At 39.5% G+C, this 21,532-nt stretch overlaps 1 protein-coding gene across 1 annotated transcript in view; it reads right to left on the bottom strand.

The window, feature by feature from the left end:
* LOC126481282 (papilin) overlaps positions 1–21,532 on the bottom strand; it is a 260,118-nt gene that overhangs the window by 210,886 nt on the left and 27,700 nt on the right. The window contains exons 4-7 of the mRNA XM_050104920.1: positions 20,043–20,123; positions 19,793–19,965; positions 12,366–12,501; positions 10,019–10,359 (exon numbers count right to left, since the gene is read on the bottom strand). Of these exons, the coding sequence (XP_049960877.1) occupies positions 10,019–10,359; positions 12,366–12,501; positions 19,793–19,965; positions 20,043–20,123 (731 nt within the window). The remainder of the gene's footprint in view (positions 1–10,018; positions 10,360–12,365; positions 12,502–19,792; positions 19,966–20,042; positions 20,124–21,532) is intronic.

Raw genomic sequence — 21,532 nt, 5'->3', positions numbered from 1 at the left:
CATGGTTATACTCTAGGCGTAGTGAGGCCTTGAGGGAGGTGATGTGTTTTGTCTGGTGACGAGGCACTTGGCTACCTTAAGAGAGCTGACTTAGCCTCAGGTGCAGCCTGGGTGGCACGGCACAACTAGTATTACTTGGCACCACTAGTATTACTTGGCACTGAGTGCACTAAAAATCGGAGACCAGAAGTTGACAAGCGGGCTGCAGCTGGCTTTCCCTGATACAAACATTTTGGCTTGGAAGACTTGGAGTATAGCAAAGAGTACACGACTACTAGCGAAGGTTCCCTATGGTTCCTTGGTTCCAGACAAGCTTTTTAATTTGTCTACAAGAACGAGAAAAGAGACTTTATTAAAAAATACAATACTAAGTATGCTACAAAATTAACAGTCCAATTACATAATGGAATTTGTAATAAAAATACCAGGTCTGTGGTTTGCTAGTGTAGTAGTGCCATCAATCGGGACCACACAAGACATGCTTACAGTAATTTACAACAAAATGGAAAAATAACTGCCACTGGACACACACAATGCTAATGTCCTGTGTATCGTACAATCATATGTGCTACATATGCAACCCAATAAGTGAAAATTGAGACTCTGAAAATATCTGATATGAGTGCCCAAACCATGCCCAATGGGTAAAGAAAAATTTGTGCACTCGGACTTCACAGCATCATTTCTCACATACTAGTAATACAAAAATATCTCTCACAAAATTTTGTCCTGTGCATATTTCCGGCAGTAAGTGGACGTTAGAGATGGACAGTCTGGCAATGCTGTAATCATGTGTATGGTGACTACTCTTGTCAGCACACAGGATTAGTGCTGTACAGGTTGTGCAGTAATAGCATTTTGGGTTTGCTCGCTGGATGGGTTGAGGCATATTTGTTTTTATTTGCGAGTTTCATTCTGCCATGTAATACTATAGTATGCACCTTTTCATAAGCCACATGCATCCAACATTTACATAGTACATTCCTAACGAAATGTAATGGTCCTTAATGTGGCAAGAATAATAGTTGGCACTAATCCGTCGGACCATTGGGGCGGGTACACACAAAACAGAATTGTAACCTAGTAGATGCAGTGGTGCAAAACAGTTCATGTCCCCAATGTGTAAAAGGCTTCTTTAAAAGTTGACTAATGAAAATGATTGTACTTCCATTTCTGTGTTTGTAGTATATAAGTGCAAATGTTTTGCAGAAGAGCCACCTTAATCGCTGTATGACAGTTAAGACACCAGATACCATACCATGCACACTACATTTAGCAAATAAAAACAAATTTGCCTCGATCCAGAATCAAACCCTCCACCTCTCTCTTGCTAACCCAAAACATTATCCACTGCACCAACTGCACTTATATGCTGACAGAGTAGCAGTTACCGCACATGTGATTTTAGTGTTGCCAGATTGGCAATCTTTGACTTCCATTTACCACAGGAAATACACGTAGGACAAAATTTTGCAAAAGACATTGTTGTATTGTTAGTATGTGAGGAACCGCACTGCAAAGGCCAAGTGCGTAAATTTTTCTTCACCCTGTATATATCACTCTTACGTGTTACTTGTGTGTGTGTGTGTGTTATGTCTCCACATATTTAACAGTTCCAGTATACAGACTACACATATATTGAAGTTCTGACTGATCCTTGGTTGGGGGCAGTTTATGCACTTATATCAGTTATTTCTCAAGCCTCAATTTAGAATCAAAGAGTTGCATCTGTGGCACATACAACTAGGCATTATATATATTAGCACTGACTAATGAGGAGGTACTGAGCAGAACTGGGGAGAAGAGGAATTTGTGGCACAACTTGACTAGAAGAAGAGATCCATTGGTAGGACATGTTCTGAGGCATCAAGGGATCACCAATTTAGTATTGGAGGGCAGCGTGGAGGATAAAAATCGTAGAGGAAGACCAAGAGATCAATACACTAAGCAGATTCAGAATGATGTGGGGTGCAGTAGGTACATCAAGGTGAAGCTTGCACAGGATAGGGTAGCATGGAGAGCTGCATCAGACCAGTCTCTGGATTGAAGACAACAACAACAACAACAACAACAACAATGACTATGTCAAGTGGCAGTTATTTTTCCATTTCATTGTACATTACTATAAGCACGTCTCGTGTGTTCCCAACTGCTGGCGTGGATTGTGTGGGACAACCTGTCCACTAAAAATCTGTGTTCTACATCACTGGCAAACTCCAGATCTGTTATTTTTGTTACCAATTCCATTGTATAACTAGACTGTTAATTTTGTAACATAATTAGTGTTATATTTTTAACGTGTTATATTTTTAACGTGTTATATTTTTAATGTGTTATATTTTTAACAAAGTCTCTTTCCTCAGTACAAGTCATTGGTTCATTTGTAGCTCATATGAATACATGGTGTGTGTAATAAATACACTGAGTATGTCACAAAACAATTATTTTTCATATAATTTATAGCATGTAATTGTGAGCCACCTTATGTGCTCCAGATTGGCGCTTGGATTGTGTAGGCATAGCTTGTTCAATAAAAAATCTTTGTTTTCCTTTATTGGTGAGCTACAGACCTGTTGAACTGTGTGCTGTACTGAGACTCAAATTCAGGACCTTTGCCTTTCACAGACGCAAGTGCTCTATCGACTGAGCTACGCAAACATGACTCATGACCTATCCTCACATCTCTACTTCTGCCCGTACCTCATCTCCTACCTTCCATACTACACAGAAGCTCTCCTGCAAAACTTGGCAGGACTGTCACTTCTGGAAAAAAGGATATTAATGAGACATTGCTTAGCCACACCTGGGGGACATTTCAAGAATGAAATTTTCACTCTGCAGCAGACTGTGCACTGATATGAAATCTCCTGGCAGATTAAAACTGTGTGCTGGACAAGGTCTTGAACTTGAGACATTTGCAGGGAAGTAAAGGTGAGAGGATGAGTTTTGGGTTGTGTTTGGGTAGCTCACTCAGTAGTGCACTTGCCCATGAAAGACAAAGGTGCTGAGTTCAAGTTTCAGTCTGGAACAGTGTTTAATCTGCCAGGATGCAAGACATCAGCACACACTCCACTACAGAGTGAAAATCTCTTTGTGGAGACAATTGCCAAGCTGTGGCTAAGCTCATCTCTGCAATATCCTTTCTTCATGGAGTAGTAGTCCTGCATATTATGCAAGAGAGCCTCTGTGAAGTTTGGAAGCTAGGAGATGAGGAAAGATTGGAAGTAAAGCTGGGAGGATGGGTTGCGAATTAAGCTTGGGTAGCTCAGTCAGTAGAGCTCTTGCCTGCGAAAGGCACAGATCCTGAGTTCAAGTCTTGGTCTGGCACACAGTTTTAATCTATCAGGAAGTTTCAGTGCACACTTCACTGCGGAAAGAAAATTTCATTCTACAGACATGTTGTTTAATGATTCAACTGCATTGTATAATGATGTTGTATATCTTTTGTAACATAATTAATATTATATTTTTAATAAAGCTTCCTTCGTTACAAATTGTGCTAACTGTAGCTCATGAATAGATGGTGTGGGACAAATAGTGCTGATTATGTCCCTTAACATTTGTTGATCTTTTTGCCAATGATTGTGAGGCAGTTTGTCTGATCATGTTTTGTGGATGGATTGTACAGAAGCAGTGTATGTGCTTGAAAGAAGGTTTTTTATTCTGCTTTGTTAATGAGCTGCAGATTTTGTTTTAAATGCACATCATTGTACAACAATGCTGTGTATTATGAGTATTATTTATAATAAAATCTTCTTCCTTGTTGAGTGCTACAGTGTGAGCTGTATACACGACAGGATGCATGAAAAGGGGAGCAACAATCAACACATGATAATGGTGGTTCTGGCACGTTTATTAGGATAGAGTCAAAAGTTACAACACGTGCTCAATATAGCCTCCCAACTCAACAACATGCTGTGTCCAACAGTTGCTCACAGCATATCTAGTACAATCAGAGTGACATGTCAATGTATGCTACTCTTTAGATCACAAATAGTCTTCATACAACCCTGATAGACACAGCCTTTCAAATATATCCACAACCAAAGTAACATGAATTTAGTTCAAGGGATCTGGAAGGCCACACATCTTGACATTGCCTAGAGATGATGTGGTCATTACTGAAAGTTTTTTGAAGCAAATCTTTCACCCTGTAAGTGACATGGAGTGACACACCATTTGCATGAAAACATTGGTGTAGACATGGCTGCGTTCTTGCAAAGCTGAAATCACATGTGCCACGAAGAGGTTCTTATAACATACAAATGTCACTGTACATCTAACAGGCCCACAAATTGTTACCTCCTCAAAGAAAAATGAATTGAAAATGAAGGAGCTTGTGAAACCACAACACAGTCATATAAGCCGAGTGCAGTGGTGTTCCTGCACAACATGTGGTGGAGTAGAACCCCACACACTACAGTTCGGTGCAGTCATGACAGCATGCAGAATAAAATGTGTCTCATCCATTTACAGAATACTCTCCAGCCACATGCCATATATTTCCACGCATGCCAAAAAATGAAGGCAAAGTAATGGTATTGTAGCCTATCTTGGGGCTTCTTTTAGTGCACATTCTGAATCTTACAGGGGTACCATTGTACAATGTGCCACAAAATCTTTTGAACTGTTAACAAGGGGAGAGACAATCCCCACAATATAGCTTGAGCACTGGCTGCAGAATCTGAGGCATGTGCTGCATGGTTGGCTATAGCTACAGCAACATCATCAACAACTACCATGGGAATGGGCCACCTGCTGCACCACCTAATTCACCTTTTTTTTAACATATTCTGCAGCCTATTTATTGACATAAGACTTCTACACTTCTACGCATGTGTTTCTGTCAGTGATATACCTCCAATGCTTGCTGCTGTTCTGATAAAACAACTTGACCAGCAGTGCACGGTCTTCCCTCTCAACATCCATTGCATTCCCTACTAAAAACTTCTAGCTTCTTAACCTTTTACACCAAGAGCCACTTTACAAAAAAGCATGCTGATGAAAAAACAAGAATTAGTTCCCATTCTGACTGCTTACAGTGGCATATTTTCATTTGGTGGCAGAAAGTATAACTATCATTCTTTTCAGTATTCTGCACGAGTGCACCGATTAATAAACATACCTATGATTTTTAGCATCCTGCAATGTACACAGCAGCATTTGGAACACCATCAGTTTAATTATAACCACCTGGTATGTAAGCAAATTCATCTGCATTTTGAGATCTATTTGCGCTAAATTCTGGAGGAAAGATTTTGTACACTTTATTAAAAAACAATACATATATCTATTGAAGTTATGTCCTCTGATATATAGCATCAATGCCTATCATGCCAGAATGCAGGCACACCACTTGTCATAGCAAGGCAGCACACTTTGTTTCCTTAAAGTGTCAACGAGTATGGCGTAATGATGAACCTTGGTGCTCAAAATTTGTAATTTAGTGATGAAGCTTGAATGATTAATTAATATGACTGCATAGACGAAATATGCTATGACACGAAATGTGAAGTATACTGCATTTACTTGGTATGAAAATGTCACATTTGCTTCTGTATTTTGTGTAATCACTGACTGACATTAATAGCCAAATAGATAAACATTTCTGATCTATGAGTCGATTCATAATAAGATAAAATATTATACATGAGCAGTGACTGTTGTTTCTAGTCAACTTCTGTTGATGTGTAAACTGTCTCTCCAGTATTATTTCATTAACACACATGACAATTCAAATTGTTTCAATTTTCTTACATCTCTCCGTATCTTGTGATCAGGTGATTTATTGCTTTCTTATTCATTAATTTTTATATTTTTAACATACTTGCCTATTCTCTGCTCCCTCAAAAAGCTTGTCATTGTATAGAGTTGCCATTATTGGTATCTCCTCTAGTTTAGAGGGGGAAAAAAAACAATGTCCCCTCAACTGAGATTCTTAGTTCAAAGCATGATTTTCCAGCTTTATTCCTACTAATTATATGTATGATGCTAGGAAATACGTAAGTAAACTACTCAAAAAGGTTCTGCACCATGTATATACTTATGAAAATGTGTGAATTTTGATTTTAAGGAGTCAGAGAATGAAAGTACAAGCCTTATGAAAAAAAAGAAAGAAAAAAAAAGCCTTACTGTGTAATAAAAGCAGAACGAAACAAAATGGTAACTGAAAGTCAATCTCTTTGAAAGCATTCATCTTTGCACTTCTGTGAAATCAAAAGCTGCTGCTGATTACCATTCAGTAATATATTCTCAGACACTCATTAGGATGCTATCTACAATGTGGCCAGCAGGTTACTGCTCAAGCTTTTCCCACACTTTGATGGCAGTTCTTCTGAGGTCGTATAGTGCCAGGAAAGTTACTGCTCCAATGACTGCAAGTTTCAAGTGGTCTCACTCACAACCAATCGTATTCATGCCAGCATCATACTAAGGGCCGTACCATTTGATTGATTCCTGACTTCTGGGGAAAGGTGTTTATGATGTGGGCACAGTGTGCTCATGCATCATCATTTTGAAAAATGAACCCATTGCCAAAATGTTGGCTTTAGCGCTCGACAATAGATTTCAGGATTCTGTTCCACTACTGCACAGTTCTCAAATTACCATTGATAAAGTTGAGAGGTGCCAAACATCTGTACTGATACTGAGTGACACAACTACTTTCTGGAGCTATGGGATTGTGTGCCTGAGATGTACACTAACTTCTGTCTGTCTACACATACCTCTCTGAGAACATTCAGGTGTTTGGTAAATCCTGCACACACCTGTGAAGAGAACCAGAAACCAATGACCCAGGCTCCATTTTTACTATCTTATTCATGTATCACAGTACTAGTGGGTTTGTTCTGTTACTTGTAGTGGATACTCAGGGGCCAAATTCATCATGTGCAGACAGGTGAATACTGTCTGAACTGACAAAACCTCCCAGTTGCCTCCATAACAGCAGCGCACAGTTTTCCTTCATTCTTCTTTGAGTACCTATGGTGCTTTAACTTGTAAGTAGTGGTCATCAGCTAGTGTCTTTGACTGTGGATGACCACTACAAGACGGATATTCAAAGTTCCGTGTTTCACGACAGCAGTTAAATATTCAAATGATATTACTAAGGGCTACAAAAGTTCAAACGACAACTTCACATGCTGACATCCATTCTCACTATAAAGTAACAATGTGTGCACAAATTAAGATTGAAATTACCAAGGCATGCTGACAGACTCAACAGTGCACACAAACTGTACTGTCCTGTTCATGACGGGGGAGGCACAACACTCTCTACTGAACTGTACAGACAATACAAACTCAGTTATACAGGGTGAGTCACTAACTATTGCCATCTAGAATAACTCTGAAAGTATGATAGTATCTGAAAAGTTTGCGGGACAAATGTTGCCTGTGCCAATGGGGGCCATAAGATGAAATTGGTATTTTGTTGCTAGGTGGTGTCATGTCAGAGATATGAAGGTCAACTTTGTTTTCTTAAATGGGATGCTATAGATCGGTACTTATTTTCTGATAGTGGCTATCGAGACGAATCCAATGATGTGTTATCATGGATTGAGTGGTATTCCTTATCACTTCAGCACTTGTCAAAGCACATGCTCTGATAATTCTCTCTCGTTTATCGTGCAAATAATAAGTATGCACCGATTACGCTGTATCCATCTAACGTGCCATTGACATGTAAACACCATCCAACAGTTTCACAATACAACACTAGTAGGAACAGTAAGACTAGTATCATCAAATCAAGTGAATGTGAATGATGTATTCCTTCAAAGAACAAGTCGATATGCTTCTCATTTATGGAGAATGCCAACGAAATTCAGTGAGAGCTAGAGACTTATATATGCTGAAAGATATCCTCAACATACTCACCCTACACATCATACATTTAAATATATGTATGACTAATTGAGAACAACTGGATCTTTAACACATCGGAAACATATTTGGCAAAGAAAAGTTACTAACAAGGAAATGGAAATTGGTACTCTCGCCACTGTGGTTCAGGATCCTTGTGTTAGTTTGTGTCAAATCACAAGGGAATCTGGCATGAGCCAGAGTATTGTTGTTCATGTTCCACATCACCATAAATATCATCCTTACCATACCCGTCTTGACCAAGAATTAACTGGTACGGATTGTATGCATCGCATTGAATTCTGCCGATGGGATCAACTTCAGATTCAGGGGGATAACACATTTATTAATTTGATTTTATTTACTGATGAGGCTATATTCATGAAACGTGGAAATGTTAATTTGCATAAATGCATTATTGGACAACTGAAAATCCACGTTGGCTGTGGCAAGTTGCACACCAAAAACCATGGTCAGTGAATGTATGGTATGGGAATCTGGAGGACAGAATTATAGACCCCTATTTCATAGAAGGAAATCTCAATGGTAGGAAGTACACCACATTCCTGCAAGAAAACTTAGGTCTGTTATTGGAAGAAATACCTTTAGAAACAAGGAACAGAATGTGGTATCAACACGATGGGTGTTTGGCACATTTTTCGCTGATGGCTAGAAATGAGTTGTAGAGACAATTCCCAAATCATTGAATTTGACGTGGAGGTGATGTGTCATGGCCGGCTCGTTCGCCAGACTCGATGCCTCTGGATTTTTTCTTGTGGGGATTCGTAAAACACATTGTTTATAAAGACATCCCAACTACACCTGAAGATATGCGAGAGAGAATTGTCAGAGCATGTGCTTCAATAAGTGCCTATGTGATAAGGAACACCACTCAATCCATGATAAGAAGTTTGCAGCACTACATTGATACCAATGGTCATCACTTCGAACACCTTCTGTGAATGGATGTTCATGCCACCTTTGTGACCTTCGTTGACCTTCAAAGACCTTAGTGTTACACATCATTGGATTCGTCTTGATAGCCACTATCAGAAAATAAGTAACAAACTATAGCATCCCATTTAAGAAAATAAATTTGACCTTCATATCTCTGAAGTGACCCCAACTAGCAACAAAAGACCAACATCATATTATGGCCCCCGTTACCCCATGCAACTTTTGTCCCACAAACTTACACCTCTGATCATACTTCCAGAGTTATTCTTGGTGGCAATAGTTAGTGACTCACCCTGTGTTCAGTTTTCTGTGGATCAAATGAGTATTCTGGTTTCTGTCAAGAAAACATAAACTCTGAGAGTCATAAAGGTGGTGCAAAACTGTCTTGAGCAGTTTAATATACTAAGTTTAACCACCGTATGCCAAATTGTATACACTAACTACACCAATACTGTAATGCATGGTCAAAATATGTAGCAACTACATGTACAACAATGAAAATAAATTACTATTGTTATATTTATTGAGAAGTCCAAGAGACACGTCACATGTAGCATTCTTTATGATGACAATAAACAGCAACATTAATAGCAGGAAGCTGGTAAATAAATACAAGTGAAGCATACACAGCTAGCTACTGGACACAAATGAATAACATAAAAAAATCTGTTGCACAATCTCAAGAAACATCTTTACGTTATTATTTGGATGAGCAAACTTGGCAACAATGCATTATTTCCATCACATGAGCATGTGTTGAACAACCAATACTGAAATGTCAAACAAGAACTTTCAGAGTGTATAATTTATAACACTTTAAACCAATTAATATTAAAAATATTATTTTATTATACAAATGTACTACTCAATGCCTTATGTATTTCATTTACACTATTCCAGGTTATGGACTATTTCTGTTCACAGCTGCTTATAATTACTGTCTAATTACTTTACATCTAAATGTACATTTAGATATCTGCCTTCTGAATACTAGTTTATATGAAATGTGTAGGATAAAAATTCATTTTGGACACAGGTTACAATAACAATCTTTTATTATTAAATGTAGCTAAGTCAACATGTATCTGAAGCAATGTTGACACAACCCGTGACAGTACTCCAATTAATATACAAACTAACAATAATATTAATTTGATTTTGATTTTTATCTTACAACTGAAATTTTTATGGTACTTACAGGTCTCCAAGGGCCAACATGCCATGTTGGGCACACAACATCTTGATTGCACGGTTGTGACGTGAGAGGTTTTAGACCCAATACTTCCAGACATTGCTCCTCATCTACTATAGATGGGAGGTTGTTGCTAACTATTCTTTCACAATAAACTGGCCTTGTCTGCACTCCCCCACCACAAGTAGCACTACAGCTGCTCCAGTCACCAACAGACCATTCAGGCAAGCAAGGATCTGTACCACAAGATTCATTCCTTCTGGGTTCTAATGAAGGATCGCAGAGATCATTAGGAACAACTAGTCCATCTTTCCGTCTGATACATGATACATTTCGCACCTGGAAACCTGAAATTCAAATTTATGAGTTAGATTTTTGAAGATTTTATATTAAATTCATGAATTCATGTATTAAATTCGTGTATTCAAACACTCCAACACCTGAGGCTATCATGTGCAGTCTCACACAAAGTAATTCTTTCAAATATGAAGTGCAGACTTCTTTAATGTATCATAGAACATCTCATTAAATCTCAAACCATATGGCCAAAATGCTTTAAGAGAATGTAAGTTTAACAAAAATGGACAAATACAATCATGCACACAGTAGAACACTGTCGTGTCGGCAATAACTTGAGAACATCTGAGAGAGAGGTCTGATCTGAGTGGTATTTATGAGAGTCAAATAAGCAAGTGCTTTCCTCATGACAGAATTTTAGTCTGGAAATCATAATAAGCTGGAATTCTTGGGCATAGCTATCAGACAATAGTGATTTCATTCGGCCTGGTTTTCTCATCTGGTCAGCTTTTCTGGAAGCCCTGTTGCTGTTGTATGTCCCATCTTGGCTTTAGAGACTCTGGCTGGTGTATCTCACAGCATCTGTGGACTGAAAGACTGCCCTTGCACTCTCAGTATACCTTCTTACTCCATATAACTGGTCATCAGGCTGACAGTGCCTCTCACCCTAAGATGTCAATTTGCTGCATTAACACTTGGCAGTTAATTACTCCAGACTGGTTTGTAGTGCAATGCTATACCCACATAACCTGGTGGATAGGATGAGCAGCAATCTGCAACTGTTTGATGATGATGATGTAGTGTAAATAAAGTAACTGTAGAAGGATACAGGATGACTTAGACAGAATTTGTATTTAGTGTGATGAATGGCAGCTCTAAATGTAGACTAATGTAAGTTAATGCTATGAGTAGGAAAAACAACCCTGTATTATTCAAATACAATATTGGTGGTGCACTGCTCAACACAGTCATGACAATTAAATATCTAGCCAAAACGTTGAAAAGCGACAGGAAATGGAATGACCAAGTAAGGCCAGTAGTATGGGATGCAAATGGTAGACTTACATTTATTAGGAGACTATTAGGAAAGTGTACCTCATCTAAAAGGAGACTGCATGTAGGATGCTAGTGTGACCTATTCTTGAGTACTACTCAAGTTTTTGGGATCCATATTAGGTCAGATTAAAGGAAGACATTGAAGTAATTCAGATTGCTGTATTTGTTACTGGCATGTTCAATCAACACATGAGTATTACAGAGCTGCTTTGTCAAATCAAATGGGTTTCTTGGAGGGAAGATGATGTATCGTAGCAACACTGAGCTGCATGCCCTGACAAAATAGCTCACACTGGCATCGATCCAATCCTGCTGTGTCAAACTACCACAGGTTCACTGACAGTGGGCATATTCGTATGCCGCCAGGGATTCATAAGTACACATAGCACCACACCCAGGCAGTCTCATCCTGGACTAAGCTACAGCTGTTGCCATAATGCCAAGCATTTTGATTACTCTCATCTGGACTTCAGCTCTGCTAGGAACTGAACTATTCTGAGTTTTCTTCTACTCAGCACTCCGATCGCCAGTGTCTTCCATGGATTTCACTATCAATGTCCCAGTGGCAGTGCAGGTCCAGTCACTGAATTTTGTACAATTCTGTTTTCTGTCTTTGTTTGTAGAGGAATAAACTGTGTTGAATACTCACATCTTCCATTTTTTGTTGTTCCTCAGCTGCATAACCCCTTCTTGGATGTAGCAATACTGAATTTCAGGATCACAAAAAGTACTCATTATTAACATGCTCTTAGCATCACATTTCAGTGTTCCAGAAATTTGTTAAATACATAAAGATCTGTGTACACTTTCTAAACTAGGAGCTGTAGTGGAGTTTATAAAGACACTCTTTTCTCTTACGCTTTATTTACCAATAGACCTGGGAGGACATCGGATAATAACGAGACTGATTTCTGAGTTATGTGTATGATTTCTGGATTAAATATACAGATGCAACTGTAAGGACTGATAGGAGATAAATAAAAATTTAGTTTTGCTTTACCTCCACCACATGTCACAGTACAGTCTGAGAATTCTCCAGGGATCCATGTGTAGGTGTCTGGATCTGTAGGCTGTGAAACTCCTTTAGGAATACTGTATTCATAATGTATTCCAGGATTAGTTCCTTGGTACAAAAGCTATAAGAAAAAAAAATATTTGAAAAAGAAAGCAATATGTCATTCTACTTGTACGATTCACAAAAATAATTGTGTTCAATAACCTTCACTTAAAAAATGTGAAATAAACACAAAACAAGTTTCACACTAAAATAACATTCACTCCAAACAAGCAACATCACCAAATTTTACAGATTAATAATCAAAATTAGAAATACCTCCTGCATTAGACCATAAAACCTTTGCTAGAGAAGATGACTCTGTGTGAGAAGGATGTGAAAAATTGTCAGATATCATATTCCAGAATTCTCCACAATGGCAGTTCCCAACATGATCATCTTAGATACTAACAGTAAGGCTTCCTTTGTAAACAAAGCCCACATATATCTTAAACTAACTTTTATCAATGCATTCAACACTAACTTTTTTAAAATATATTTTTTCCTCTTCAACATGTATCACTTTGGTAAACAGTGGTCACTGAGGCATTACACTGAGGTGGAGGGGTGCGGGGATGGGGTGGGGGTGGGGGGTGGGGGGGTGGGGGAGAGGAGCAGGAGGGACAGCGGGAACAACTTGTTACAACGGCACTCTTCTTATGTACAGTAAGAATTTCATATATTCCTGGAGAACATGTTAGGAAATATTTGTATACTTACAGAATTTTGCACGTGTGTGTGTGTGTGTGTGTGTGTGTGTGTGTGAGAGAGAGAGAGAGAGAGAGAGAGAGAGAGAGAGAGAGGTTGCTTTCCTTCTTTCATATCTGCATGGGAAATAAAACATATTACCAACCTCAAAAATCTTTCTCACACACACACACGCACACACACAAAAATGCATGTGGACACACACACATCGACCATGCAATTCTTCACTGCTCACATAAGGTGTGCGCGCGCCCACACACACACACACACACACACACACACACACACACACACACAATAGAGGGAAACATTCCACGTGGGAAAAATATATCTAAAAACAAAGATGATGTGACTTACGAAACGAAAGCGCTGGCAGGTCGATAGACACACAAACAAACACACAAAATTCAAGCTTTCGCAACCAACAGTTGCTTCGTCAGGAAAGAGGGAAGGAGAGGGAAAGACGAAAGGATGTGGGTTTTAAGGGAGAGGGTAAGGAGTCATTCCAATCCCGGGAGTGGAAAGACTTACCTTAGGGGGAAAAAAGGATGGTTATACACTCGCGCACACACACACACACACACACACACACACACATATCCATCCACATATATACAGACACAAGCAGACATATTCAAAGATGATGTGACTTACCAAATGAAAGTGCTGGCAGGTCGACAGACACACAAACAAACACAAACATACACACAAAATTCAAGCTTTCGCAACAAACTATTGCCTCATCAGGAAAGAGGGAAGGAGAGGGAAAGACGAAAGGATGTGGGTTTTACGGGAGAGGGTAAGGAGTCATTCCAATCCCGGGAGTGGAAAGACTTACCTTAGGGGGAAAAAAGGACGGGTATACACTCGCACACACACACATATCCCATATATATATAAAAAAACAAAGATGATGTAACTTACCAAACGAAAGCATTGGCATGTTGATAGACACACAAATAAACACAAGCACACACACACACAAAATTCAAGCTTTCGCAACCCACGGTTGCTTCATCAGGAAAGAGGGAAGGAGAGGGAAAGACGAAAGGATGTGGGTTTTAAGTGAGAGGGTAAGGAGTCATTCCAATCCCGGGAGAGGAAAGACTTAACTTAGGGGGAAAAAAGGACAGGTATACACTTGCACATATACACACACACATATCCATGCGCACATATCTTTCCTGATGAAGCAACCGTGGGTTGCGAAAGCTTTCATTTTGTGTGTGTGTGTTTGTGTTTATTTGTGTGTCTATCAACATACCAATGCTTTCGTTTGGTATGTTAAAAGTTTGTTTTGCCTACAAAAGAAGACTCACAACATTATTCCTGTGTTACTTTGACATTTCATATACATTCATTTTAGACCATGTGTACCCAGTATCAGTTATTCCAGTCTTACACCAATTAACATCTCCCCAAAATACACACAAGGAAAGCCAAAAACACCATTGTCTTCTTCACCAGCACAAATCCATTTGTTCTTATGGTAAAAATCCTGACTGATCTTATGATGCCAATTTTTTGTTTGCTGCTGCAGATTGGCCTACCTAGTGTTTTATCTGAATTTTCTCACTGAGCCTCCTGTCGCTAAATAGTGTTTTTAATAATTCACTTTTTTTCATGTTTTAACTTTCACAGTCAACTTAATTGAGACATAAAGAAAACATTACAGCTGTACGGTTTGTATTACCCAACCTCACAATGAACCACAATGTCTTTGGACACAACTGTAGTGCACAAATGTGATGAACATAAATAGAAATGCTACATTGTTGTTTTGACAACAGGTGCTCAACATATGGTTAATATGTTAGTTTTTTGTCCTGTACCAATAACCCTGTTGTGAAATACACAAATAATGAAATAATCAAACAGTGGAAAATCCAGGATGGAATGTAACAATATTATGAAAAGGATAGTTGTTGCTCAAAATATAGCAGAGATGCTGAGTTGCAGATAGGTGCAACAGAAAGACTGTTGAAATGTGAGCTTTTGGCCAACAGGGCCTTAATCAAAAATAGACAACATATACACACACACATTCATGCAAATGCAACTCACACAAACATGCTCACAGTCTCTGGTAACTGAAACCATACTGCGAGCAACAGCGCATGATGGGAGAGGCAGCCCCATGGTGGGGGTAAGGAGGAGGCTGGAGTGAGCAGGGGGGTGGATAGCTGGGTAGAGGTGGGGGACGGTACAGTGCTGCTTGTGGGAGCATACAGGGACAAGGTGGAGGATGAGTAGGGCACCCAGGTGGAGTCAGGAGGTTAGACAGAGCGCAGACCCAGCTGTTTCTTGGCCACAGTTTTTCGGTGGCCATTCATGAGGACAGACAGCTTGTTGGTTGTCATGCCTATGTAGAATGCAGCACTGTGATTGCTATTTAGCTTGTAGATCAAATGACTGGTTTCACAGGTAGCCCTGCCTTTGATGGGTTAGGTGATTTTTGTGATTGGACTGGAGTGGGTAGTGACGGGAGGATGTATGGGACACGTCTTGCATCTACTTCTATTACAGGTATATAATGAGGCGAGGGGTTGGGAGCTCTGGTTGTGTAGGGATGGATGAAGATATTATGTAGGTTCAGTGGATGGTAAAATACCACTGTGGGAGTGATGGGAAGGATAGTGGGTAGGACATTCCTCATTTCATGGCACGATGAAAGGCAGTCAAAACCAGAAATTACAGCAACAGACACAACGACACCTCAAAAAACTCTACACCCTGTTCACTTCCTACTCCCACCTTGGACTACAATTATCCACCACCTTTACAACTACCTCCAAAGCTTCTGCACATCCCCTCATAGCTGACAAACCCTGTATCGCAGACCTTCTACATTTACCTCACCCTCAAAAACTCTCTCCCACCACCACTTAGAATCCAAAACCTGGTGCTAAATGGTATTTTTAATAATTCACTTACTTTGCTCATGTTTGTAACTTTCACAGTCAACTGAATTTAGACACAAATAAAACACTTTGTACACAGTTGTAGTGTTTTAATTATCTCACCTCACAATGAACGACAACATGGTTTGGACAGAACTGTATTACACAAACGTGATGAACATAAACATAAACACAACACCGCTCTTTCGAAAACAGGTGCTCAACATGTTGTATGTTGGTTTTTTGTTCTGTACCAATATCCCTAAAGTTCTGAAATCTACAGATATTGAAATAAACTAACAGTGGAAAATTCAGGAAGGAGTCACTACTGATGCCACCTCCCTTTATGCTCATGGCCTTATCACTATTGAACACTACCTTTCCCAACATCTGATGGATTCCAAACCAACAACCTCCTTCCTAGTCGCCATGACCAACTATATCCTTACCCACAATTACTTCTCCTTTGAAGGCATTGCCTACAAACAAATCTGGGGTTTGGCTACAGGCACCCGCATGGCAACGACCTGTCCCGATCTATTCATGAGACATCTAGAGGAATGCTTCCAAATCACCAAGAATCCAAACCATCACCTGGTTCAGATTCACTGATGACATCTTCACAATCTGGATCAAGGGTGAGAACAACCTATCCACATTCCTCCAGAAACTCAACACCTTTTCCCCATTCACTTCACTTGTTCCTACTCAACCCAACAAACCATTTTCCTTGATGCTGACCTCCACCTCAAAGATGGCTACATCGGTATATCTCAAGATGACCAACCCCCAGCAATACCTCAACTTCAACAACTGCCACCCATTCCATACCAAGCTGTCCCTTCCATACAGCCTTGCCACCCGTGGCTGTCACATCTGTAGTGACGAGTAGTCCTTTTCAAAATATACCGAGGGTCTCACTGAGGCCTTCACAGACCGTAATTACCCTCCCAACCACATACAAAAACTAGATCACCTGTGCCTTACCTTTCAAGTCAGCCACCACCTCACGAAGTCCCACCATCCAGCCACAGAGGAGCATTCCTCTCACAGCTCAGTACCACCCAGGACAGGAGCAACTGAATTACATTCTCTGCCAGGGTTTCAACTACCTCATGTCATGCACTGAAATGAGAAATGTCCTACCCACTATCCTTCCCATCGCTCCCACACTGGTATTTCGCTATCCACCGGACCTACACTATATCCTCATCCATTCCTACACAACCCCTGCTCCTAACCCCTTGCCTAATGGATCATATCCCTGTAATAGACCTACATGCAAGACCTGCCCCATATGTCCTGCCACCACTACCTACTCCAGTCTGGTCACAAACATAAACTATCCCGTCAAAGGCAGGGCTATCTGCGAAACCAGTCATGTGATCTACAAGCTAAGCTGCAGCCACTGTGCTGCATTCTACATGGGCATGACAACCAACAAGCTGTCTGTCCTCATGAATGGCTGACAAAAAACTGTGGCCAAGAAACAGCTGGACCACCACGTTGCTGAGCATGCCATCCAACAAGACATTCTTTATTTCAATGATTGATTCACAGCCAGTTCCATCTGGATCCTTCTCACCAACACCACATTTTTTCAACTGCACAGGTGGGAACTCTCCCTGTAATATATCCTTTGTGCCCATAATCCTCCTGACATCAACCTTCATTAGTCATTGTCCTTATCCATCTAGCCCCTTCCCTGTTCCCATTCCAGCATTACACAGCCCTCTATTACACCAACGTACCCTCAGTCTTTCAGTCTTTTTACTTGACTTGTCTTCTTTTCCACTCCCCCCCCCCCTCCCCCCGCCACCTGTCTAACCTCCCGACGGCACCTAGCTGCCCTACCTGTTCTCCACCTCGTCCCTATATGCTCCCACAAGCAGTACTTTACCATCCCCTACGCCTACCATGCTGTCCCTCCCTCTCCCTGCCTCAGCTTCATCTTTATCCGCACCACCAGGTTGCCTCTCCAATCATGCGCTGCTGCTCGCAGTCTGGCTTCAGTTGCCAGAGACAGTGGTCATGTGTATGTGAGTTGCGTTTGCGTGAGTGTGTGTGTGTATGTGTATGGCGTCTATTTTCGATGAAGGCCTTGTTGGAAAAAAGCTCATTTTCCGACTGTCTTTTTGTTGTGCCTATAGCATCTCTGCTATATGGTGAGCAGCAACTATCCCTTTCATAATACTGAAATAATGCCTCTTGGTTTCTAAATTTGATGGCATAATTGTGTTCAAACCATTTATAACTGTATTTAAGTGTATTATTTTTGCATTTGGTTTAATTAAGCATTAATTTGCATTTCCCAGGGCATTAGCATTAACTAGCAGGAAGTCTGTAACACTTGGTTGCAGGAAGTTTGAGTCCAGAATGTATTCTAACACTGTCAAATTGTCTGTAGGATTCTGTCTCAGGTTCTCTGGACAGCGTTCATTTGATAAATTTCCTGAAGTTTGGTGAGCACATTTGGCTGGCATTGTCAAAGCTTCACCTTCCACTGTTTGTGGTGGACCAGCAATGAAGGGCAAAGATTTGACAATGCCAATCACTGGTAATGGTGCAACATCAGAAAAATTATCAAACAAATGTTGGCAAAAGAACATGAAGCAGAAGTCACCAGGTAATTTGTCAACAAGTGGCCATGAAAGCCTCAACAATTTTATTCTAACATTGTCAGTAGATGGCAGAATCGTTCTTCTGTAGGGTCTGCATGTTACTGCTCTCTGTCGAGAAGAGCATAAAGCTTTACGTCAAAGCAAACTTGGCTCTACCCCTGTCATAAGAAGCTTGTAGAAATGGACAACCTAGCTTTTCACACAGCACTTATGAGTACAGACTATGTCAATCTTAACACACCTCTTCAAACCAGAGAACACATACTCAGAAACAATGTTTTATGTGCAGTTTGTATAGATTTCTTTGTTTCTTGGTCATAAAAGTGGCCTCACAGCATTATTCCAGAAGCTGCACTTGGCAACAACTCAAATTAGCGCCTATAAATTTCACTGAATTGATGGATAAAGAGAAGCAAAAACATTGTGAGATAGGGTGGAAGGGCAGGAAACAGTCTGGGAACAAGGGCACGGAAGGACTAATAATAACAGAAAAATAATGAGGGTGAACGATGTTTTTGAAGAACAGTTCCCTCCTGTATATTTCAGGAAACCTAATGTCTGATGATACAGATAGCTTGGTTTATGCAGTGCAGGATATTGTGCAGTGTACAATACTGTGCAGCACATTGTGGAGGGCTGAATGCTGTGCACCTTACTATGTCAGTGGGTGGTCAAGTTTGCTTGTGAACACTGTTTGATGAGGGCCATTTGTGTGGATGCAGGTGGATAGCAACTTGCTGGCCATGTTCACATAAAAATCTGTGCAGGAATTACAGCAGAGTTGTCTTTCAAAGGAGCTCCTGTTTCTGGGGGAGTGGGATATATCAGTGACATGAATGGTATAGGACATGCTATGTGAATATATTGTAAAGTTTTCTGCCTGAGCCTTTTAGATTGATACTGCATATGCTAGGTATTAGTTTGAGTACAGTACTTTCTTCGAAAAACAAATTTTATTTGTGATTTGTCATATTTGATTTGTTACATGCTGTCATCAGTCATTTCATTTTTAAGACAAAAGAAATATTATGAATTGCAGCCGATTGTAGTTCAGGAAAGTCAATTTTAGTTCAGGAAATGATTAAATCTTCTTGAAAAAAGTATACTATTTCTTTTCATGTGCCAAGATGGATATAATACATACCACAATATAAACAGCCTCCCTTGTTGGACCAAGAGCAGAGATGGATTCCGGTGCCAAGAATGCATGTGGGACTCTCTCATAGTGAAATATTGTTCCAGCAAATCTTAGGCTTCTCGGAAAGTCAATCCTCCAGTTTCCATTTAAATAATAGTGGCCACTTTCATTTCTGATTGCTGGAAACAGTATTTGATTTAGTATACTAACAAAAGTAAAACGAACAGCTAACGAAGACAGGCAGAACACCACCAACCTAAGTAGTTGCTAGAGGCCTTCAGTTCATGAACACGTATGTTTGTTGCTCCTGCAGGGATCAGAAGGATGTCATTGTAACCTGAGGAAGAAACAGGAAAAAAATAGTTAACACTATAGGATTTTTATTGCAAAATATTGGGTTGGTGTTTAAGTTCCTAGTGTTTTTCTGTAAGTTCAATAAGATTAGATTAGATTAGATTAGATTAATACTAGTTCCATGGATCATGAATACGATATTTCGTAATGATGTGGAACGAGTCGAATTTTCCAATACATGACATAATTAGGTTAATTTAACAACATACTTAAGTTAATATAACAACTTTATTTTTTGTGTTTCTTGTTTTTCTTTATTTTTTATTTTTATTTTTAAAATTTTTATTTTTATTTTTAAAATTTTTTTTTTCTTAATTTATATCTAAAAATTCCTCTATGGAGTAGAAGGAGTTGTCATTCAGAAATTCTTTTAATTTCTTCTTAAATACTTGTTGGTTATCTGTCAGACTTTTGATACTGTTTGGTAAGTGACCAAAGACTTTAGTGCCAGTATAATTCACCCCTTTCTGTGCCAAAGTTAGATTTAATCTTGAATAGTGAAGATCATCCTTTCTCCTAGTATTGTAGTTATGCACACTGCTATTACTTTTGGATTGGGTTAGGTTGTTAATAACAAATTTCATAAGAGAGTATATATACTGAGGAGCTACTGTGAATATCCCTAGATCCTTAAATAAATGTCTGCAGGATGATCTTGGGTGGATTCCAGCTATTATTCTGATTACACGCTTTTGTGCAATAAATACTTTATTCCTCAGTGATGAATTCCCCCAAAATATGATGCCATATGAAAGCAATGAGTGAAAATAGGCGTAGTAAGCTAATTTACTAAGATGTTTATCACCAAAATTTGCAATTACCCTTATTGCATAAGTAGCTGAACTCAAACGTTTCAGCAGATCATCAATGTGTTTCTTCCAATTTAATCTCTCATCAATGGACACACCTAAAAATTTGGAATATTCTACCTTAGCTATATGCTTCTGATTAAGGTCTATATTTATTAATGGCGTCATACCATTCCCTGTATGGAACTGTATGTACTGTGTCTTATCAAAATTCAGTGAGAGTCCGTTTACAAGGAACCACTTAGTAGTTTTCTGAAAGACAGTATTGACAATTTCATCAGTTAATTCTCGTTTGTCAGGTGTGATTACTATACTTGTATCATCAGCAAAGAGAACTAACTTTGCCTCTTCATGAATACAGAATGGCAAGTCATTAATATATAATAAGAACAACAAAGGACCCAAGACTGACCCTTGTGGAACCCCATTCTTGATAGTTCCCCAGTTTGAGGAATGTGCTGATCTTTGCATGTTACGAGAACTAATTATTTCAACTTTCTGCACTCTTCCAGTTAGGTACGAATTAAACCATTTGTGCACTGTCCCACTCATGCCACAATACTTGAGCTTGTCTAGCAGAATT

Source organism: Schistocerca serialis, chromosome 5 (assembly GCF_023864345.2).
Source record: "Schistocerca serialis cubense isolate TAMUIC-IGC-003099 chromosome 5, iqSchSeri2.2, whole genome shotgun sequence".
Lineage (NCBI taxonomy): Eukaryota > Metazoa > Arthropoda > Insecta > Orthoptera > Acrididae > Schistocerca > Schistocerca serialis.
Note: the sequence above shows the minus strand (reverse complement) of the source record. Positions and strands in the feature narration are given on the sequence as shown.